This window comes from Candoia aspera, chromosome 3 (assembly GCF_035149785.1).
Source record: "Candoia aspera isolate rCanAsp1 chromosome 3, rCanAsp1.hap2, whole genome shotgun sequence".
Taxonomy (NCBI): domain Eukaryota; kingdom Metazoa; phylum Chordata; class Lepidosauria; order Squamata; family Boidae; genus Candoia; species Candoia aspera.
In genome coordinates, this window is record NC_086155.1 from 188,911,464 (window position 1) to 188,932,468 (window position 21,005).

General features: G+C 36.7%; 1 protein-coding gene across 1 annotated transcript in view; it reads left to right on the forward strand.

Annotated features, from left to right (window-relative positions):
* The window catches only part of RIMS2 (regulating synaptic membrane exocytosis 2), a 209,326-nt gene that overhangs the window by 71,082 nt on the left and 117,239 nt on the right, over window positions 1-21,005 (forward strand). Inside the window, exons 12-15 of the mRNA XM_063299583.1 lie at window positions 459-527; window positions 8,911-9,067; window positions 12,509-12,622; window positions 20,539-20,604. Coding sequence (XP_063155653.1) covers window positions 459-527; window positions 8,911-9,067; window positions 12,509-12,622; window positions 20,539-20,604 — 406 coding nt within the window. The remainder of the gene's footprint in view (window positions 1-458; window positions 528-8,910; window positions 9,068-12,508; window positions 12,623-20,538; window positions 20,605-21,005) is intronic.

Consider the following 21,005-nt stretch of genomic DNA (forward strand, 5'->3'; position numbering starts at 1 on the left):
CAGCTATATATTTTTTTAAAAATATTTTCATATCATATTTGCAATCCCAATGAGGATTATGTTGTCTGCTTCTGAGCAGTAAAGATCTCTTACTTTTTTGACAAGTAAGTTATATTTGGTTGGTTGCAAATATTAGGCCATCTCTCCATGTACAAGCAGATAAAATGGTAAGCCAGAGCCTAATATATTTCTTTTCTTATGTGGCCTGCTTTTTAGGTGTAGCAGTGGAATTAGAAGGTGTTTTTACTAACTTATTTCAATACGTGTTGTACTAACCAAATTAATATTTGAAGTAGTATTTTTCTCTGTGTGTTCACAATTGTATTTTATTTTATAAGAGATAAATGGATATATGCAAATTTAACAATCTCTATTAATGTTACTAGTAAAGTTTAATAAATATAGCACTTATTTACTATAATAGTTATAATCAATCCTATAATTATTTGTTTTTGCAGGATCCAAAAGAATAAGTGATAGTGAAATCTCAGACTATGATTGTGATGATGGAATAGGAGTAGTGTCAGGTAAAACATTTATATACATTTTAAAAATTCTGAAATACTACTTATTTTCTATGATGAATTCAATCCCTGTTTCTTCCATAGTTGTGTCTGAATGAAAAGTTGTCATGCTTGTTTCTGCAGTGTTTTAAAATAACTTGGCTGCTAATGAAAGAGTTCATATCAGTAATTTTATTTTATACTGTATATCTGGAAAGATTTATTTTCCAAAACATACGTGATGCAATTACTTTAGAAAGTAATTTATCTTTTGTGGTGTGAATTTCCCATGCTTAGGAGGGGTAGGTTGGCAGGGAGTGGGGCCTGGATTAGGCCCTCCCTTTAGGCCACTGAGTGCTTAGGCAGGTGTGGTGGAGAGGGGGATTGAGTCCTGTGGATTGGGGTAGATTCTTGGGGCTTTTTGGGTGTGTTGAGGAGGGTGAATCAGTGCATGTTTGGGTATGTATGCCCTAGCTTTGGAGGAGGAAGTGATGGATGGGAGTGGGGTGGGTGGGTGGGGATAGAGAGGGCAGGAAGGAACACCCCTGCAATGACAGGCAGAGGAAAGAATGGCAGGTATATGGGGGTGAGTTGCATTTAGGGACATTTGGTCCACTACTTGAAAACAACCCCACTGTCCAGCCATTGGCTTCCAACCTCGATGCCTGCTTATCGGACCCTTGGTGGCCCTTAGGACACTGGGCTCTGTCTGCTGCAGCTGAATGCCAGGCTGGTGTGTAACAAAACTGCCCTGATTCATGATTTATTCTGGATGAGGATGCTGACCTGGTGTGTCTAACTGAGACTGGGGTGAGCCCAGAGGGGGTAAGGTCTCTCTCGGAATTGTGCCCACCTGGGTTTCAGGCTTTGCATCAGATGAGATTCTCAGGGAATTGTGGCTATTGTTATCCATGAGTCCTTGCAGGCTCTCAAAGGCATTCCTCCTCAGATTATTGGATATGAATGCTCTGGTTGAAGCTGGGTTCTAGAGGACAGTTGCTGCTGGTATACAGCCCTCCCTGCTGCCCAGCATCAACCCTACCTGTGTTGCTGGATTCTGTCAGTGGGTGTCAGTCCTACAAGGTATACCAAACCAAGAAATAGGTGCCTAAAACTACTTTTATTAAGATTGGTTATAGTAACAGAATCTTGCAAGTCTGAATGTGCTTTTCCTCCTTTCTCTTTTATCTTCATGTGAATTTGGGGAATGTCTGTCTGAGCCACTTTCATGCTCCTTCCCCCTCGTCTGGGCTTCTGTAATGTTTTTCTGCTTGTTTCCTTGTTAACAGGTTTTCCTTCTCTCTGTCAAGGTCATACTCTTTAGTCTCTACACTCAGTTGGCTGTAGAGTCCTTGAAGCTGTTGGTGCTTGAGGATTTCAATCTGCCACCTGGTGGTATAGAGTCCAGGGTAGTGCAGGAGTTCATGGCCTCCATGAGAACCATGGACCTAAGTCATCAGTGGCCCAACCCATACTAGCGGTTGGACATAAAATTTGGATTTTGTCTCAGGATAATTATGAGGTGATCTTTTAGTGGAGGACATGAACATCATAATGTTGCCATGGACAGATCACTCTGATTGCTGTCTGGCTCGCTGGTGCCAACCTCCCCATAGGGCCTGTTCGATCAGTGACTGATGGACCCTATGGGGTTTCAGAAGGAGCTTGCGGTTTTCCCTGAGGATCCAGTGGCCAGTTAGGCTGAATTCTTGGTCACCTTCTGGAATGGGCAGATGACAGAGGCCCTGGGCTGTATTGTCCCTATGTGCCTCTCCTTGTGCACTTATCCCGGGGTCCACCTTGGTTCTTTGAAAAGCTCTGGGAGATGAAGTGTCAGAAGAGATCTGCAGAGCACTGTTGAAAGAAGATGAAGAGTGAGTCTGAATCTTGCTTGTTCGTGGGCTGGAGGAAAAGAAGGAAAAACATTTCCATAAGCTTGGTTGGAAATGTTCAAGAGAAGCATAATCTACTTTGTATCAAAGCTACTGAACTAAACATTAATCATGAAAAAAATGAAACTGTACTTTAAACTTGAAAACATTGTTCATATGTTATAAAGTATTTGAAGCAGGAAGGCAGATCTTCAAGGGTCACTTATCATAACGGTGACAGAGAGGTGGAAGCAGTGGAATATTTAACGTGACTTGTAAGAAGGAAAACAGCTAAAATAGCAGAATTCTATAAGATAACCTGGACACTAAAAGCCAGGGTGCCAGGAATTGTTACAGACATTCATAAACAAATAAAAACATAGCCTGTCTTTTATTGTGTTGATCTAATAGTAAATCCAAGCAGTTTACTATTCCTTTATTTGGAAACAAAATGGTGCTTCTTGAAAGTGAAAGTTATTAAGAAGTCATTAAAAACTGCCATATGTTGGAGTAGAATTGTGAACTGATCCTTTTCTTTAAGTCTAGAAAATAGGTCGGCGTGATACCTATGTACTGCTAATGAATTGATCCTGTTTGCCATTTATCTTAGCGACTGTTGGCATTAATCACTATAAGTAATTCCTTTGATTCATAAATTAGAAGCTTTTTCTGTCTTTGCCTGGTATTATAGAAGCCCAATTGCTATCCTTTTTTGGATATCTCTGAAATATTTAAATGCTTTCTAAATATATCTATCTGAAAGGAAAGGAACTAATTCTATCTGAAAGGAAAGGGTGGGGGATGAGGAAAAGAATATGGGTATTACCTGAAAACATATACCTTTTGTTATCCTATTTTGTGTAGAGGTAATGTTTGGTTGTATTCAGAATTCTCTGAACAATTGCGAGGAACAAGAAACAAGCATAAACTTGTTGGATTGTCATTTTTAGGGGGAAAAAAGTTGTTGAATGTTCATTCCTAGGCAAAACATATAGATTGTTGGATGAAAAGTAGAAAAAATATTAAAAACCTTTAAATAATATTAGAGGTAGTAATAAAAATATATTGAAAACTTGTACACTTTTTATAATGCTGAGCTGGAGTTTGTATTATTTTATCTCATAATAATCCTAGTTATGGGGGATAGCATGGAGTTTGGGAAACAGTTAAAGTTGAAATGGTAGCTGATTACTTTCTTTGTTTTCTATCCTGCTGTCATTGTAGAATGTTTTTATTTCTCATTTGTTTAGCATTTAAGTTAACTAAGAACCTTGAATTCAAGCTGCTGCTTCATTATGTTTGTATCTTAATGGATGTATTCACCTTGATTACATCTAGTACAAGTTCACATATTTTCTATTTTTTTTCTTACGTATGGCAGTTCTTTTATTTTGTCTTTTCAGGTTTTGTTAATCATATAATTTATTTAAAAGTTTATTTATTATTATTATTTATTAAAGAGATTTATCTGGCCACCCAATTCACTCACAGTGACTCTGGGGGGCTTACAAAAATAAAACTCAAAATACAAACCCACTATACCTCCACTTCCCCTGGCAGCAACAATACAATTCAAGCAAAGTTGTTTTTGCTGCTTTTCCCCTCACAGATGTAAATAAGTCACTGCCTCAAAAGAGAGAAAGTACAATTTTATATTTTATGAAACTGCCCCAGCAACAACTACAGCTGTAGACAGATAACATCCAGCAGCAGTACTTGCTGACTTTTGCAAAAGTTTAGCACTACTTCACTATTAATATTATACAATGCTGGCAATGAACATTTAATAGTCCTCATCTCATCTTCAGGTGAAACACAGTGATAAGGACTGTTGATGAAGATTCTCAGTCATCCAGGTGGAATTGCCTCTAGGTTGAGTCATGGCAACTGGATTTCTTCCTTTTTAGTTGAAATGTTTCGCTGCTTGTCCAAGCAGCTTCTTCAGTCAGGGCAAAGGTTGGTAAGGGGACCCCATATATGTCTTGCAGGGTGGCTGCATTGTCCCTACACCTGAATGGCTGTTAATTGTGCCATGGAGGTGTGGATTGTCTTTGGGATGTCTTACTCCTAAATCCCTTGTTCATCCCCAAGTGGCCTGGTAAGAGTGGCCTTCCTGGAAAACTTGTGAAGGCACAATTAACAGCCATTCAGGTGTAGGGACAATGTAGCCGCCCTGCAAGACATATATGGGGTCCCCTTACCAACCTTTGCCCTGACTGAAGAAGCTGCTTGGACAAGCAGCGAAACGTTTCAACCAAAAAGAAAGAAATCCAGTTGCCATGACTCAACCTACAGACAGTGATAAGGACTTGATAGTTGCTTTCCTGAATGGCAACTACAGCTTAAATGATTGGAGAAGATAATGCCTATTTTATAGTTTGTATTTGCACAGCATGGTTATACAATCTTACTAAAACTTTTGAGAAGTAAATGTCATGAACTTTATTTAACAATTCTGATTGATTTATAACAGTAATGCAAAGACCCTTTATAAGGGTCAGACAGTTCAAGAATTCACTATTATAGTATCTCTGATCTCTGACATATCAATTCAGCTTCTGTTTAAACACTTCACTGCTCCAAGGGCAATTCATTTCTTACTAATACTTCCTTACTATCTACCTTACTAACAGTAGTAAGTACAGCCAGCTGCTGGATAAGTAGCATTATAGTAGTGTCAAATGGCTGTCCTATTTCTTTTTCTCTTATTTTAACTTGCATTTTCAAAAGTAGAAAATGGGAGGGACTGCATATGTACTTTTAAGCACATTTATTTCCAAATATGGGAGATCAGATGGAAATACACTTAGAGTTTTTCTTTAGTGAAAATATTTAAAAATCATTTAGGTTAAGGAGTTTTCTCAGTACTAATTGGTAGGTATTAACTTTGTAATTTATTTGCTGTAAATAACCACCTAATTTGTGTTCTATTTTTCTGTTAAACTATCTTATTATGTTTTTAAGAACATTGCCAGGCTACTATTATTTCTTAGTGAGAAAAATATACATTCCAGATGTTAAATATCTGCTGATGCAAACTACGTTTACTCCCATAAAGCACTATAAAGATCAGTGTTTTTATGCTAAACAGTTATCTTCCCAATGCTAAAATAAAGCTTTCTTTTCTTAGATGAAATTTCCAGTTACAGGTTTCTGGCCTTATCAGCAAATTATTCAAAACAATGGTACAATGAACTGCTTGCTCTGCGATCTGCTTAAAATTCCCAGCATTGAAGGGTAATTTAGGCCAGTGTTTCTCTACCTCAACAGCTTAAAATGTGTGGACTTCTGCTTCATGCTGGCTGGGGAATTCTGGGAGGTGGAGTCCACACTTCTTAAAGTTGCTGAGGTGTTTCTCAACCACAATCTTTGCAGTTTAATTTCTTTATTTCCTATCTTGCCTTTATTATTTTTATAAATAACTCAAGGCAGCAAACATACAAATACTCTTTCCTCCTCCTATTTTCCCCACAACAACAGCAACCCTGTGAGGTAAGTTGGGCTGAGAGAGAGTGACTTGCCCAAGGTCACCCAGCCGGCTTTCATGCCTAAGGGGGAACTAGAACTCATAGACTCCTGGTTTCTAGCCTGTTGCCTTAACCACTAGACTAAGCTGGCTCTCTTTACGTTGCTGTTTCTCTTTAGGTTACAAATGGCAAAGTAGTTCTGGTTCCTAAGCATGTCACATTCCATAGGTCAGACAGTTCTCCTTTTCCTCAGTGTCATATGGTCATGATTTTCCATGGGGACTGAGAGGTTAATTAGTAAAATTCTCTTGCAGTTTGAATTTTGAAATTGAATGATTGAAATTTGGGTAAAAAAGAAATGCAACCAAATATAATCGCAGTGCTACTGGATTGAGAAATTTTAAAAGTAATAAAACCTGCATACATTTATTAATGTATTTTATTTGTAATTGTAGCTTCAAACAGATGCCATTAACCTGTACCATAACAAGCCATGACAAATTAATTTTTCTTCACCCATACATATTGTAATCAATTATTTTTCATTCAGGAATTTTGCAGTGCAAATGATATTTATTTTAGCTATAAGACTGAATACTAAATGTGCGACCTCCACTCTGTTTTGTTCCTTCCTTCCTTCCCTCCCTCCCCCCATCTTCTTATTTCAAAACTAAATGCTAAATTCCAAAATTTCCCTCAAAACTGATTTTCCAGGTTTGAATCCCATGGCAGGAAAAGAGACTTAGGTGAAGCAACAGGGACCAGAGTACAGTGCCTTTTGCCACTTTTCTGTTGCAAGTTGTCCCCAATCTAGCTAAGACATCTGCCACCCCATTGATTGTCAGGGTTGTTTCAGCTGATCTGGTTGGCTAGGTAGGCATCCCCTTCCTCCCTCAGTGCTCAATATGCGTCCCTCCCAAAGCTGTGTGCTCGGTGGAAGAGGACAACATGCCAGATAGGAGAACCAATCTGTGGTCAAGGGTGTGCTCCCCTGCTAGAATCTCCAGACTAGCTCAAGGCCCAAGAATCTGGGCCATCTTCTAAATATAGTAGATGTTGTGACTACCCTGCAAATAATCTTGGTGGTTCTTATGTTTTAGATATATTAAGTTACATTTTTCCAGTTTCAGCTTCTTTTACAGTTTGTGTCATGAATTTTTCTGTCCTCCCTTGTGTTTTTATAATCTTCCGTGCAATAAAATCAGCAGATTAAATAAGCTTGTTGACAAAGTCTCCCACCTTCCAGGTTTTTAATTAAGATACTGTAGGCTCTGTTAAAGGACTCCTCCTGGGAAGCAATGAAAAAGCACAATGAACACATTATATATAAGTAGCTTATTCTGAATTAGCACTTTCCAGATGAGGGCAGCTTTGTTTAAAATATACCATTTTATATACCATTCAGTTTATTAGTCCTTATAATATTTTAACTTGTTCAATAATGATTTTCCCCCTTGTGTAATTGGAGAAATTTTGTTTAATTTTGTTGTTTACAGCTGTGTTCCTAAGGAGAAATTATTAAGAATAAGTGAGCAATATCTTTTTTTGGAACACCGATAAGCAAGGCTTACACCAGGAGATAGCCTTTTCTCCCCCACCAAACCACATCATCTTTAGAAATTTCAGTGGAAATTCTGTGATGTCAGGAAATGTTCTGTGACATTACAACTGGTGAACTAACGAAACCAGTTTTTATGAAAGAGATGAAAGTTGTTTGAGACTAAGACTTCACCAAATTACTTACTGTAAGAACTATGAATAAGAATGTTGAGATTGATAAGCTTAGTAGGAAGAGGGCCCAAGCAATAGAGTATCTAAAGAGTAAGTAGATCTGAGTCATTGTGCTAACTCAAGCAAGGCAAAATATGCAGAAGAAAAGATAGGTAAAGGATACATATAATGAAGAATTCTAAGAGAGCTACAGTAAACAGTGGTTAAGAAACAGCATTTCTGCATTAGCAACTTACTGTACCTAACAAAGATAGGCAGTATATTGCTCAGCAATGGCTGATTGATACCATGAATTGTGATGAAGAAATGCTCACATTAGGTCAAAGAAATTGAATAAAAATGATCACTGAAAAGTATGTATTTTAGAAAATGTTGGAAAAGGGTGGCATGGCATTTTTTTCCTCATGTCAGAAGCACCTACCAAGGCAGAGGATTTGAGAGGATTTGCCGGTGACGTTACCATTGCCCAGGGGATGCCTGAGGGGGGCTCCTTTCATGTCCCTGTTATTGTCCCACTGAAGTGGTACCTGTTTATCTACTTGTATTTGCATGCTTTTGAACTGCTAGGTTGGCAGGAGCTGGGACAAGTTGACAGGAGCTCACTCCGTCATGTGGCTTGCGCTCTCGGGTTTCGAACTGTGGAGTTCCTGACCTTAATGGTCCTCTGACTCAGCGTCTTAACCACTGAGCCATTGTGGCATGGCATTGAAATATGGCCAGTAAGAAAGAGGCAGCTTTCTGAGATGCAGTATCTCAGAGCCAGATGAAAGATGTAGATCTCCCAAAGAGTAATATTTGGACCCATGGTATTTAATTTGTTTTTAAAAATACAGTGAAACAGAGATGGCTAGATTTGTTGAAAGTACATAAGGATAGTTAAAAGAAAAATGGATTTCAGAAAGCTTCAGAAAGATTGTTTCACAAAAAATGAATAAGAAAAAAGGAACACATGCCATTCAGTGCAAATAAATATTACATAATTTACCTTTGGGGAAAAATTAATTTTGCATACAGAGATATTGGGGATGCAAAAAGTATTACCTATCATATCTACCTATTTGGGAAAGAAATACTGTAAAACAGTAAGGGAAACCCATTTCAATTTTGGCCTTTCCATGATTATTGGCTGGCCATTATGGGAAATGATTCGCTTCATTAGGTGGGTCTTTGGCCTGATTTGGCAGGGCTATTCTTATGAGGTTCTGTGAATTGATGTGAGCAATTTGAAAAATACATAAATATTTCTCTAGTATCTATACTACTTTAAGAAACAGAAAAAAATAAATAAGCAAACCTCTATATTTCTTTCAGCTCCCTCTCTCTCTCCCTTTTTTGTAGATTACAGACATAATGGAAGAGATCTTCAAAGTTCAACATTATCAGTGCCAGAACAAGTGATGTCATCCAATCATTGCTCTCGATCAGGCTCTCCTCACCGTGGTGACAGTATAGGAAGAACTAGGTCATGGTCTCCCAGTGTCCCTCCTTCACAAAGGTAAATTGTAGTATGCATATGTAGGGGAAGGCTGGATTTTCTTTCCTAATATAAAATACACGGTGATAAAACATGACTGGTATAAAGTCAAAAAAATGAAAGAGGAAAAATATTAAGCTACTTATTTGCTTAAAAGAAATACTTTTGTTTATAATGATCTATTTTATTAATTTATTCATATTTGTCAGTGTTTAATGATGTACAGTGTTTATTAATTATTCATTGATGAATTATGTCTACCAAATTAGATAATGAATATTTACACAAGCAAAGATAATGTTATTGAATGACTAAAATACTTTTTTATATTACTGCCATCAGTCACTATTTAGATGAATTAAATTTCCTGTAGCTGATAAACTATTATCTCCCATTTGAGTGTAGTGTAACTTTTGAAATATTAGCACTATATATTACTTTTCAAATTCTGTTTAATATGGGAAGCTGTAAGTATGCAAGAAAATAGTCTGCACACAGACAAGAAAGACTGAGGTGAGCAAAGTATACAATGGTCTTCTTAGAGCTGTGGTACTGATATTAATTACCATTATTTTAAATTATAATTTTTTTCTGCTAAAAAGATTCTTACCATTTTTTTCTTGGGAGATTTTAACACAGTTATTTATTTTCAGTATGAGAATTTCATGTTGGAATATCTGTGAGCTCCAGTGCCAGTCTCTATATAGTACCCTTATTCTATCTAACCTCTATTGTGCCTGTTTAAAATTGCAGATATTGATTATAGTAAAAGATTTCCAATTAATAAATATGCAGTCCAGGAAATAACTTCTTTATTGAGGGCCTCATATATTTTGACCTATATATATTATAAAATACATATTAAAGATAATCTTTTTCTCTTGGTAACAAAATGGACTCACATTAATAATTAGTCACTGGTGTGGTAATATTTTAGTGAGACTTGCAATTTTCTATGTACAACTGGAAATGTGTAAAGTCATGCTCAGTAATAGCATACAAAAGCCATGTTAACATCAGGAAATATGAATAATCTCAAGTAAATAGTTAGACTTCTTATTCATGTATTATTATTTATACTCAGTATTTCATTCAAGGTTGATCCATAACAGCTTAAAGTTAAAATCCATGCAAAAGTGCTATACAATTAGAAATGTGTGAGTATGCATATGTGTGGGGAAGGGGGGAGCCCAGTCTGTTCTGGTTTTTGGCAGGTGGATGAAAGCCCCACATTCTAAAAATCAGTTATATTCCTATCTTCCAAGCAACAGTATACAGGCTCTTCTAACTCTAAATTGTGTGTGAAATTAATTTATAGAATATTCAGTGAGGCCATTATAGATATCAGTTCTCATGTAAATTTTTCCAATATAGTTGTTGTCATGAGTAAGGATGGCGAGCAGGGGGCTCCCATCCAGACTGTCAAGCGCATGCGTAGCACTGATGAATTGTTCATTGTCTCAGTGTGTTTCCTGGTTGTTAGGACAGTTGTGCCCTGGATACTATATGGAATAGAAGGAAGAAATATCAAATTACTGAGAAAACAAGTGCACGGGGGTAGGAAGAGCAGATCAGAATTATAGGCCTCTCTAAGCTCTAACTGGGAATAATAATAGCAAACATTAATCAGCCTCACACATTAGGAATTGCCTGAGAAGACATGATGATGCAGCCATCTTGCTGAGGTTAATCTGATGTAAGACTGGTTAGAACTTGGTTGGATTTTTGTAATGAAGAAAGGTGGGTTTTATGTTTAAGTAAGTAAGTAAGTGTGTGTGTGTGTGTGTGTGTGTGTGTGTGTAAAGGAAGGAAGGAAGGAAGGAAGGAAGGAAGGAAGGAAGGAAGGAAGGAAGGAAGGAAGGAAGGAAATTGGATTTTTGCAGTGTTTTTTACTTGTCAAAGACACTACTCTGCTCAAAAACGTCTGGCCAAGGCTATTTGACATCCCTGAACTTGAACTGTTTTATTCAAGATGGGAGGAGTAAAGCATAGGGAAGAGATATTTCCAGTCCTACAACATTTATTCCTCTGCCCTAATGATTAGCTCCAGAGTATTGTCTTTCCTCCATTATCCCCTTTAAAGCACATATTTTAAATTTCTACTACCATAGTCATAAATTACAAATATATTCTTTAGGCTTCTTCCCTAACCCTGTGGTAACAGTAGGAAGAGCCTTTGACAAAGAGCAGTGCAGAAATCCAAGATTTGTGCATGGTTATAACTGATTTACAGTGTTTTTGCTGGTCTCCTCCCCCCCACCACAAGAACCTGCTGCCCTTCAAGAGAATATGGTAACAAAGATAAGCATCCCTGAAAGATCAGGAATTCAGTAGCATTTTTTTTTAAGTAACAAAAATTTTAAATTTGGGTTATTTTTTTCCCAATTGACAAAAAATTAAAATTAAAATATAAATTGTGTTAGTCAGAAAAGATCCTACCAGACTCCTCCTGATTTTCTTACTACCATAGAGTGACACAGCTTTCCTATAACATCCCTGGAAGAATATCCCTTCCTGTAGTGTGTGGAAGTTTCAATTTTTTATAAAAATTATGTACTTTTTCTATACTTGCATACGTAGACATCACTGTCTTCTAAACGTTCCTTCTAAATATCAATCACCAACTTTTCTAAAGGAGTGGTCATCATACAAAACGTTAAATACTGCTTTTTAAAAAGACATGAAGGAAAACACTTACATGGTATTTTATAATATTTAGTTATGATAGCGTACTAAAGGTTGGTGCACTTGTATCTCTGGTACTCTTATTAATTTGTGAGAGAATTCATGCATATTCCCTTTTACACGTCTCCTGGCATAGAGTGAATTCTCCTTCCTGCCTTAACTATAGTTAAGAAGTATTTTAGAACTAATGTGAATTACAAATAAAGTGAAAGTTAAAAAGTTACAAATAAGATATCTTGGTGAAGATACCTATTTAACTAGGATTTGTTTTAACAAGCACTGGTTATTTTGCATGAATAATTTAAATTGCATGCTTACTTTGTAGTGGGTAAATTGTTTCGAATTCTCATTTTATTTCCAACTAAGATTGGTCAGTTATTGGGCAGTAGAGTTGTATATTACAGCACAGTGGTTATAGACCATGACAAAATCAAATCTAAATATTCAAGGAACAACTTCCCCACCTTTTTTTTTAGGCGTTAGAGTCTGACTTAATATTTTCAAATTCCTCTCATCCACCAAGAGGATATGGAGTTTCTGTTTTACATTTGTATGACTGCAAAAATTTATAGGATGGTAAAATGTTTTCAAAGATGCTGCACCAGATACCAGGGTTTAGATAACCAGCATGTATTCATGACCAGAAAAACCTACTACATTAGGGTCAAGAATGTGGCACCCTACAGATAACATTTTCATTAATAAAGATCATTTTATATTAGCACAAGGGACTTGCTCATTTCCCCTCTATAACATTGATGGTTTTGTTTCTTCAAGGAATGTGGAACATGGGTCTCGAGGGACCCGATCTACTCCTGCACATTACAATACCATGAATCGAATGGATAGACATCGAATAATGGATGACCACAACTGTCCAGACAGAGAGAGGTAGATATTCTGAAGTAACAGAGTAAACAATGGAAAGAGAGTCTGCAGACAAACCAGTCTTTTCAGCTCTCTAGTTTACAAAATTAGGGTAGAAAAAATTGAACTGCTCCTGTTTTTGAAATTATTATTTTGTCACTGGCATTGTGTGTTATATATTATGTATTCATACTGTGCATTTTTTCTGTCAGAAAAACTAGAAGGCAGTAAGCACCTTTAACTTGAAGAAGTAGGCCTTTTTTTCTATGAGGCTTTTATTTCATTTTGACTATTAATTTGATTTTGAATAATTCATATAAGGTAAATAATAATTAATCTGTTAAGGTCTGTAAAAGGTAGAAATATTTAATAATTTAATCAATATAGTAATTTAATATTTCTATATCAAATTGGAAAGCTTCCTGGTACGTTCTATACTTGGTTTTAGCATCAATTGCCTATGCATAAATAGAAGATTTAAGAAATATGTATCTTCTAGGGAGCTTTTCTCTCTGGTCAGAAAACACACATAGCGCAGCTGTTCATTTCCACATTGTATGACTTACTTCATCTTACAGACTGGACTTTGTGTTAGTGCAAGAGAGTCTTTACAAATCTCTGTTAAATACAACATTTGTTCTCTTATAAATACTTACAAATGTATTTACTTTAATTTTTTCCATGGTTTGATCTGTATATTTGAGTTAGGGATGGGAATAGAATCAATCTTGGTAATTCTGTTCCCATGACTGTGGCAAAATGTGCACTCCTTATGGCTGAGAAGCTGTTGCCTCTGTGGTTTGGACATGTGTGTGAGGAGGGGCGGAATCAGATCACCTTAATAGAATTAGCGGGTTTACTGTTTGTGTGCGATCATACATATATTCCCCTTCAGTGGTCCAGGTTTCTTGATATATCGATGCTCTACCAGTACTTCAGCCAAGTCCTGTATCGTTCCTAAGAAAGCCAGGTTGATTATCTTGAACCTTGATTTAAGATCTACTACTGCTTCCTTTGTGCATGCCTTGCACACTCACTGGATGTTGATTCAGATCTTCCAATTAACATGTTAAGGTGCCAGCAGATACCAACACTTTAGTAAGGTGTGAAAACTCTAGTCCTGCAGCTTTCTAGGACTAGAGATGCTAATGTTTTTCTGCTTTTCTTTCCATGTTGGTAATCAAGAGTGGGATTATATTATGGATAAAAGCAAAAGAAGAACCTTGCTGGATCAAACCAATGACTCATGTCTTCCAGTATTCTATTTTATATAGTGGCCCACTATATTCATTCAGGGAGCTCATAACCACAGACAGAAAAGCAAGTGGCTCTATTCTACTATTGGTCACTAGCATCTAGTATTTAAAGTATGCTGCCTGGATTGTGAAAATAATAAATGGGCAAACTAATAGCCATAGATAGTCCAGGCTTTTGCGAATTGGTCTGTTTTCCTTTTAAAACCTTAAAAGAGGTGGCTTTCAACACATCAGAAGGCAATGATTTCCATGGTTTACAAGTGCTGTGCAAAGTGCTTCTTCCTTTTGTCAGTCCTGAATGGTCCCTACATTAGTTTCTATGTATGAGTATGAGAATTCACATACCCATACATAGAAACTCAACAGTGTGAGAGACAAAGGCACGCTATCCATGTTTTCCATACCATGCATTATTTTATGTATCTCTGTTTTCATACCTCTTGTTTTCATGCCTCTCCCTACCAGCCTTCTTTCTAGGCTAATAAGCCCTAGTTGCCACTGATTTTCCTTATAGATAAACTACTTTAGCTCACCAAATCACTTTGGTTGCTCTTTTTTTAAAAAATCTCCAGCTTCACAATATTGTTTTTCAGATGTGGTACTATTTTTTGACATTACTGTATTGGCAGTTTGATTTTCAGTTCCATTCCTAATAAGTCATCCAAATGAATCCTAATAATTCTCTTCTAAAAATTAATTTGATCTTTTTATAGCAGTCACATATTGCTTAACTTTTTCATTGAACTATTCACAATGACTCCAAGATCCTTTTCTAATCAACCAGTGCCAGCTCAGATTTGTTTGTCCCAAAGTGCATCACTTTGTGTTTTATTACACTGAACTACATTTGTGATTTTGTGCCTATTTTACTTTCCTCAACAGTTGCCAATTATCATTAGCAGTCATGGGCACTTCATTGCTTATCCCTAACTTCAGATTATTATTAGAAAGCTCGAATTCCAACATCAGTCCTGAGCAACTATACTTTGCACATCTTTTCAGTATGAAAATTGTCATTTATTCCTTCTCTTAGTTTCCTGTTCTTTAATTGGGTACCAATCTGTGACACCAGGTTCATTCTCTCTAGAAAATGGGTATCAGGCCTTTTTTGGCCTGAAAAGCACTTTTTCCCCAAGCATGAATTCACAGCTCTCTTTAGCAAGATTTAGTAAGATGAAAAAGCAATAATACAAGAATTCCAGAAAATGAATTTAAGTTTCAATTTAGAACCAATGTAGCTCAGTGTACATTAGGGTGGAGACTTTCTGAGTGTTTTTCTCCCTGTCCTATGGTATACTGGAAGGGGAGGCAGCTCTTTTCATTGAATTTAGGGGAACTGCAGCACGTTGTTTACATACTGGTTAACTGGATTTTTATCAGTCTGAGAAGCAATTCTTACATGGAGACTATTTTAAATAAAATTATTATTTCATTAGAATAATATAATTATTACTTATCTGGCACTTCGACTTAGTATGTAGATATACATTTTAATGCATTTGTCTCATTTTTAGTGGAACATGATAACACTGTTTAATGATACATCCCCTTTGTTTTTGGCTTGGTTATAAAACAACAAATAAAAGATTTTTTAATTTCAAGAAGAAAAAGGCACTCTGCTGAACCGATACGTGCTACTGTTCATGAGACTAAAAAAACCCTATAGTGCAGAACTCCAAATACTCTTTTGAAGCCATCACTTTCACATAGGGTGCTGTTAAGTAAGAATAACTTTTCATTGATGAATTTGTGTTATTGAAAGAATATACATACTATTGAGTTACAGACTCTACTTTAGGCAGGTTGTTGACAGATGTCTGTGACAGAATTTTCTATGAAACTGTGCAAACATTCAAGCCCCTGTTCTTAGTCCAGTAAATTATAATAATGTGTCTATTTGTTGCATGCTATTTGCTATTTTTGCTTCGTACTCTCCTAGGTCTGTTCTGGGATAGTGAACTCCTTTTATGCAATAACTGTTGCTCCAATATTGCTGCACTGAATGAAATGTTCCAAGGATTTTTTTCCAGTTCCTTTCCACCTTTTCCCCCCAAAAGTATATTCCCTTTCTCGTCTTTTCAGTATGACACTAGATTAAAAAAAAAGAAAGAATCTGGCATCTTAATTGGGTTAGTTTAAAATTAATATAAATACCAAGTATATATGTTAACAGGTTACCTTTATGAACATAATTACTTTATAATAATTTTATGAATCCTAAAGCACAGAGCAATTAAAGTAATTTATCTTTCTTAAAGCTTTTAAGGTCAAGTTGTATAGGATATTTCTATTATACATAAAAATGTTTATATCAGGAGGTCTCATATTGAGTTGAGATCTTCCAGGGTCATAAGCAACTTAGGGATTCAACATTTTTAAAAACCTGATCAAGCTTGCACAGGCAAACTGGCAGCACTGTCAAAAATCACTCAGGGTATTTTGCGTGCGCAAGCAGTTCCACTGTGGGAAAGTTTGAGAACCTTTCACAAGGTATAGATTAAATTTTAATTATTTCTTGCCCATAGAAATATGTGGAAGAGGGGTCCATATAAATTCATTTATCATTTTAGGAGGTTGTGGTATTACAAGTTTAAAAATGAGTTTTGTGCACAAATGTATTTTGAAAAATATACTAAATCTGTAGTTATTTGTTACTGCAGTATATTAGGGGTAATGTAGGCAAGGCCAATTCATCTATTTGTCATATTTTTTCCTCTGTCTCCATGGAATTCAGGGTAGTTTACTTGATTTCTCTCACTATTTTCTTAATAGCAATCTTGTAAGTAAGTTTAGTGTGATGGACTGACGTTTAGGCTAAGAGACAGTAACTGATTCCAAGTCACTCAGAAAGCTCTGTGGCACAGCAAGGATACAACCTCGATCTTAATTTAAATCTAGTATTGTAAACAACGTAGCACATTAAAACACCTTTTTTCCCCTTGAATTTTGAGTAGTATATTGAGAGTATATTGTACAAAGTAATGGCATAACAAAAACAAAAGATTATTTTATGTACATATAAATGTAATTTAATTAAAATTAACTATCGATGTAATAGTGCTCTGCTTGGTTTGAAAATGATTTGGAAAAAGCGCTTTGGAACTTGCTTCAGTGAGAGAGCAGCATCTCTCTGCTGTTTATTAAAGCAGCCACATTTGTTTAGGCAGAGGTTGTGTTGTTACCCTACTAAAGATGTTTAGTGACCAGAGGGAAATATTACATTTATTCCCCCCAAATATTTTGGGGAAGAAAAATAATAAACACTTTTTCTCTTAAGAATTCCTCTTTGATAACCTCACTATACTTGAGAGGGATTATATACAGTACACTCACTTTCTAGCATGAGATTCATGAGCACTCAGACTCTGCACTGGAGTAACCTGTGGTGTGTCACAAGGGAAAATATCACAACAGTTAAAGGGGCAGGGACTTGATGGTCTGAGAGCTAGAGGAGAGGAGGGTGGAGAGTTGCAGGATAGAAGAATAATCCATATATTGAACAAATGTGGGAAGGGAAAAGGAAGGTGATTTGGGAGAAGAGAAACTGAAACTCTGAGGGTAGCTAGACTGGATCTGGCTCTTGGCAACCCTTACTTGAAGACCAGCTGGCAATACCAGTTAGAAGGAGGACAAAATGCCTCTTCTTCGTTTGGGAAAAAGAAACAAGCTAACGCGCCTTGATTTATGACCCTCTTGCAAACATTGATTTTTCTTCCCATAGTTAAGTTAGTAGGAGAAAGCTTGTTTGTCTCATGCCTTTAGAACTACAGATTACTGAAGAAGTGCCAGTTAAATGAGGAGGAGGAGTTACTGTATTTCTCTTTCCATCACTAATATAACCACCCAAGCAAAGCACAAGACCAAGTTTATCCAGGCTCTTTTGGAGAATCTATTCAAATTAACTTTTGTTAGATAAAAGCAGTTTTGTTTTGCTCAAGCACACAGTATGGGCCACACTTAAGGGAAACTTCATGTATTTCTCAGTCAAATAATTAGAAAACATAATAGTCTAAATCCTTTTGAATATTTCAGTATTCAGACTTCTTTGCAGTATGAATAATGGAAATAAGTAGAAATTGTGAATTTTAGAATATTATACATGAAGTTGTATAATGCAGTGCAGTTACTAAATTAAATTACTAAATTAATAAAGTGCAATTAGTACATTTTAATTGTTTTCATTGAGAAGAAATACTACTGGAAATGATTTCCAAATCAAATACAGGTAGTCCTCGACTTATGACCATTTGTTTAATGACCATTAGAAGTTATGACAGTGCTGGGAAAAGTGACTTACAACCGATGCTCTCACGACTATTGCAGTGTATCCGCGGTCACGTGATTAAAATTCTGGTACTTGGTAACTGGCATGTATTTCTGATGGCTACAGTGTCCCAGGGTCACGTGATAGCCATTTGTGACCTTCCCGCGGGGCTTTCAATAAGCAAAGTTATTGGGGGAAGCTGGATTTGCTTAATGACCATGTGATTTGCTTAATGACCATGGCAAAAAAGGTCTTAACTTGGGCGTGACTCACTTAATGCATCGCTTAGCAACAGAAGTTCCAGTCCTGATTGTGGTCGTAGGTCGAGGACTACCTGTATTATTTCATCATAGGCCAACAAAAGATAACATAAGAATAAAAGAATTATGTATATTCAAGCAATAATAAGTTAATGAGTTAAGAGTGCTACACAAAAGTATACAAAACACTATATAATTGTAGTTAGTATTAATGCTAAAATATGAAAGCCATAGTATAGCTGAATACAATATGTAATAGGAAATATATTCTATTAACAAATAGTACTGGTGCTGCAAGCGGTCACAAAGACAAAGAATAAACCGCTTCTTCATATTCTTAGCAATAAACTCCCTAACTACTCCAACCTGGTCTCTGCAAGGGAATAAATCCCTCCAACTGGAATTTTGGCCCCAGAGATCAGGTCAGTTGGGCAGTTGTAGAAACAGTGGGTTGGTAGTTGATCAACCTCTTGCTTGTTGAACATGTTTGTTTGTTTGTTTGTTTATCAAATTTGTCACCGCCCATCTATTCCCACCAGAGGGACTCTGAATGGTTTACAACAAAGGTAGTCAATTAAAACAGTAAATACAAAATACAAATACAGTAGATAAAATTATAAATACTATTAATAAATAGACATAAAAATAAGAATTGCAGAAATTGGCATATTTACTGGTTAGGCCTTGTAAATGCTCTCCTTCCTCTTCTGCTGCCAGGACCTCAGGAAATGGAGCTGTAACATGCTCCTTGCAACAGTAGGACTTGAAACTTATTGCCCTACTAAACCATGTACTTTGAGGATCATGGGTTTGAAGCCAGGAAACATCTAGTACTAGGGGAAAGTGAGGAGCAGAAACAGGGAGAATTCCAGTTGATCAGAATGTTCTGCCAAGTCCTTTCCCAACAGATCTGTGGCACAGACTACTGGGCCAGACAGCAGTAGTTATCTATCAGTGGCTTCTATCACCAAAAGAGAGTTATCAGACTATTTTAAGATATTTTGAGCCTCCTCTGTGAACTTTAAGTCTATGATAATGGTGGTTCCCCATCCAACCTGGAACCTACAGTGTTAGGGGAACTGTTACTTGGTGTTTGGGTATTAGCACTGGAGCTTGGTCCACTTGGATGATATTGCTTCCCTGAATTGGTAACTGTCCTAACAGTCAGGAACCACGCTGAGATGAGGAATAGGTCTCTAGTGTTTTATTACTGCTACATTAGACAGAAAATCCTAACAAACTGAAGAAGCGTGAGAAAACCCATACAGATAAATCCCAAAAGTCAAGGTGGGTCTGTTCTGTGTCTCTTTGAATGACTACTCAACTCCTCCCTACTACATGTGCGTTTTCCCCCCTGGATAGGGGCCCCCTCCTGCTCACCATCAGTGTTCATGACGGTAACCCATCTAAACCAGGTGGAGCCTGTTTTCTAAGACAGTGGGGTATGACTGCTTGGTGGCCCATGTGAAAGTCATATCACCCTGGTCCCCACAATGTAAGCACAGGGCTACTTGTCTATGGTAGCCTTTTGGAATTTATTCTGGAATATCCCTAAAGAGAGCCAGTTTGGTGTAGTGGTTAAGGCACTAGGCCAGAAACTGGGAGAATGTAAGTTCTAGTCCTGCCTTAGGCACAAAACCAGCTGGGTAACCTTGGGCCAGTCACACTCTCAGCCCTAGGAAGGAGGCAATGGCAAACCACCTCCAAAAAACCTTGCTAAGGAAACGGCAGGGACTTGTCCAGGCGGTCTCCGAGAATCAGACATGACTGAATGGATTAAAAAAACAACAACCCTAAATATCTCTAAATGTCTTGCAACCTGTTGCTTGTAAATATGTTAATTATGGGGCAGTCACCTTCATTAATCAAAGTAACAGTGTTTTGAATTGAGTTGCATGATATGCACATTCCAGACATGCTGGGGAGGGGAATTAATTGCTTGTAATAGCATTGCACCAGGAGAAGCACATTAATACATTGATCTGCTTTTGTGAATATTTTTTTTATCTGTATAAAAATTATACCTTTATAGTGTTTTTGTTCCCATGCTGTCTGACCTTCAGCTTCCTATTTTGTGATATATCTATATATCTATATATATGTTACTCTATCTTAATTTTATTGTCTTACATTTTATTTTTGTTTCTGCTATGCTTTCAGTCATTATCTCACTCTGCCTTGGTCCCATCACACTCAGTCCATTGACTACCATCATAGAGATGCCAGGTATCTGCTTTCCTGTGTGTGACTCTGTATATACAGTAAATGCATGTTTTTATTTGAACTTATATTTTTGCTTCATACTATTTAAGTCATCGAATGGCTTAATAGAAACATTTTGCAAATATTAATATATTACTTGCTTACTTTTAATGTCTCCAAAGGTTCACTTTTTTCCAATCAATAGAGAGCATGTTATACAACAACACTTACTGCCCTATTCTTAAGCAGTTATCAAGCTTTGTCTTTGAAATTCCAGTTGTTAGATTCTGCTCAGTATTGATATAAGTTTTTCACTCATATCATTTCAAACCAATATTCTGTATTATCAGCCACAATACCAGATTTTTATTCATAATCCTAGCACTGCTAACAGATAAAAATTGTTATACAAATTTGAAGCATTG